Here is a 2,500-nt window from a genome sequence, read left to right as displayed (position 1 = left end):
ATCACAATCCACTATTCACACCTGAACTCCTTCCAGCCAATCACAATCCACTATTCACACCTGAACTCCTTCCAGCCAATCACAATCCACTATTCACACCTGAACTCCTTCCAGCCAATCACAATCCACTATTCACACCTGAACTCCTTCCAGCCAATCACAATCCACTATTCACACCTGAACTCCTTCCAGCCAATCACAATCCACTATTCACACCTGAACTCCTTCCAGCCAATCACAATCCACTATTCACACCTGAACTCCTTCCAGCCAATCACAATCCACTATTCACACCTGAACTCCTTCCAGCCAATCACAATCCACTATTCACCTGAACTCCTTCCAGCCAATCACAATCCACTATTCACACCTGAACTCCTTCCAGCCAATCACAATCCACTATTCACACCTGAACTCCTTCCAGCCAATCAAAATCCACTATTCACACCTGAACTCCTTCCAGCCAATCACAATCCACTATTCACACCTGAACTCCTTCCAGCCAATCACAATCCACTATTCACACCTGAACTCCTTCCAGCCAATCACAATCCACTATCCACACTGATCAGGGTGTATAATATGTAATTGATATTGATGTATATATTTGCCTTCTTTCATTCTTATTTTCTCTGTTTTTCCCAGAGGGCAACAGAAATCATAAACATGGAGTTGTGTTCATTCTTCTACACACCAACCACTTCAGGTCCGTCTCTCTCTCTCTCTCTCTCTCTCTCTCTCTCTCTCTCTTTTTATCTCTCTCTCCCTTATTCACGAGGGGTCAGAGAATGTAACCCGAGTATCTAGGTTGCACTGTAACCATGTTTCTTATATTGTGTGTCTGTGTGTGCGTGTGTGTGTGTGTGTGTGTGTGTGCGTGTGTGCACGCGTGTGTGTGTGTGTGTCTGTGTGTGTGTGTGTGTGTGTGTGTGTGTGTGTGTGTGTCTGTGTGTGTGTGTCTGTGTGTGTGTGTGTGTGTGTGTGTGTGTGTGCAGTGTTGGGAAGGTGTTTACCCTCCTTAGGTCCTGCGTATACCAACATCCCCCTCAACTTCAGTCTCCCAGGCATGAGCAACAACCAAACTGTGAACACAATCAAGAATGCTACGGGGTAACATCTCACACACACACACACACACACACACACACACACACACACACACACACACACACACACACGTGTTCTATAATGTGTACGTCTCTTTCCTTGGCAGTGGAGGAGGTTTGACAGCGTGAGTGAACATGATTGTGCTTATAGGCTTCAGATCTTCCTGCATTTCCTTCAGAAATTCATTCACTCTTTATTTTCTCTCTTCTGTGGCTGAACTTCATTCCAGCTGATTCCAATCCAAAGATTACGTTCAACCAGCAAATCAGTGATGGTTTAAAATATATGTAAGTTTGTAGAAAAGCTTGAAACCTGAAAGTGAATGTTAGCAGGACGTGTGGAATTGCAGATATGTGCTGAGGAACAGAGACTCGAGTAGAGTAGAAGTAGTGTAGAATGTGCAGGAGAGAAGAAACTGGACACAATGAGGAATGAACAGGATGTAAAGAATAGATCTTCTGAATGAACAGATCAGAGAAAAAGGGACGATTAGGATCTGGACATGAAGACGGAGCTGGGAATAGGGAGGAGAATTGATTGATAAAGGAATGATAGATGATTAGAACCTAAAGACTGGATCATAGAATCTTAGGACGAGAGGCGATTATGATCCTGGAACGTAGGAACAATGCAGATCTTGAGATGAGAGGATTAGGATCTGGATGTAGAGAATTGATTTGAGAGGTGATTAGAGTCTAAAGAGGAAATATTCTTCTCAGAATCTTGAGCTCAGACACAAATTACAATCTTTGAAGAAGAGATAAAAAGGACTTTGGACGATGGAATGATGAGGAACAGGATGGAGGACCTTGGAATAAAGTGCAATTAGAGCTATAGGACACGGGGTAATTAAGAACGTGGGACGAGGGACAGGATGGAGGACTTTAGAAAATGGGAAATTATTGATGATTAGGGTCTAAGAAATAGGAACAAGTATTAGAATATTAGAACAAGAAACAGAGACGATCTTGGGATGAGAGACATCGAGGATGTAGTGAAAATTGAGATCTGAGGATGAAGTGCTGCTTATGAAGATTAGAGTCCAGGATGAGAAATGAATAAAATGATCAGGATCAATGTTTAAAAATAAAAATTCCCATCTAGGAACATCTGAGTGAATCTCCAGAGCATCAGGAGCGAGAGATGAGAATACTCTGAGGAGAAAACACCAAGGTTTGGTGAGGAGCAGCGAGGGATTCAATTCAACTCAGGTTTATTTGTATAGCGCATTTTAACAGTGGAGATCTTCTCAAAGCAGCTTTACAGAGAAGAATTAGGGATGAGTGCAGGGAAAATAAACCCAGGATGAAGAATGAGCAGAATTGTGGAGGAGCAACCAGCAATGTTCAGGATTTAGAAGTAAACAGGAGCCAGCATGCACAACTCCATATCT

General features: G+C 42.7%; 1 protein-coding gene across 1 annotated transcript in view; it reads left to right on the top strand.

Annotated features, from left to right (window-relative positions):
* slc44a4 (solute carrier family 44 member 4) overlaps window positions 1-2,500 on the top strand; it is a 28,723-nt gene that overhangs the window by 15,037 nt on the left and 11,186 nt on the right. Inside the window, 2 exon segments of the mRNA XM_046859678.1 lie at window positions 646-706; window positions 996-1,110. Of these exon segments, the coding sequence (XP_046715634.1) occupies window positions 646-706; window positions 996-1,110 (176 nt within the window).

Source organism: Silurus meridionalis, chromosome 10 (genome assembly GCF_014805685.1).
Source record: "Silurus meridionalis isolate SWU-2019-XX chromosome 10, ASM1480568v1, whole genome shotgun sequence".
NCBI classification, from domain to species: Eukaryota; Metazoa; Chordata; class Actinopteri; order Siluriformes; family Siluridae; genus Silurus; species Silurus meridionalis.
Note: the sequence above shows the minus strand (reverse complement) of the source record. Positions and strands in the feature narration are given on the sequence as shown.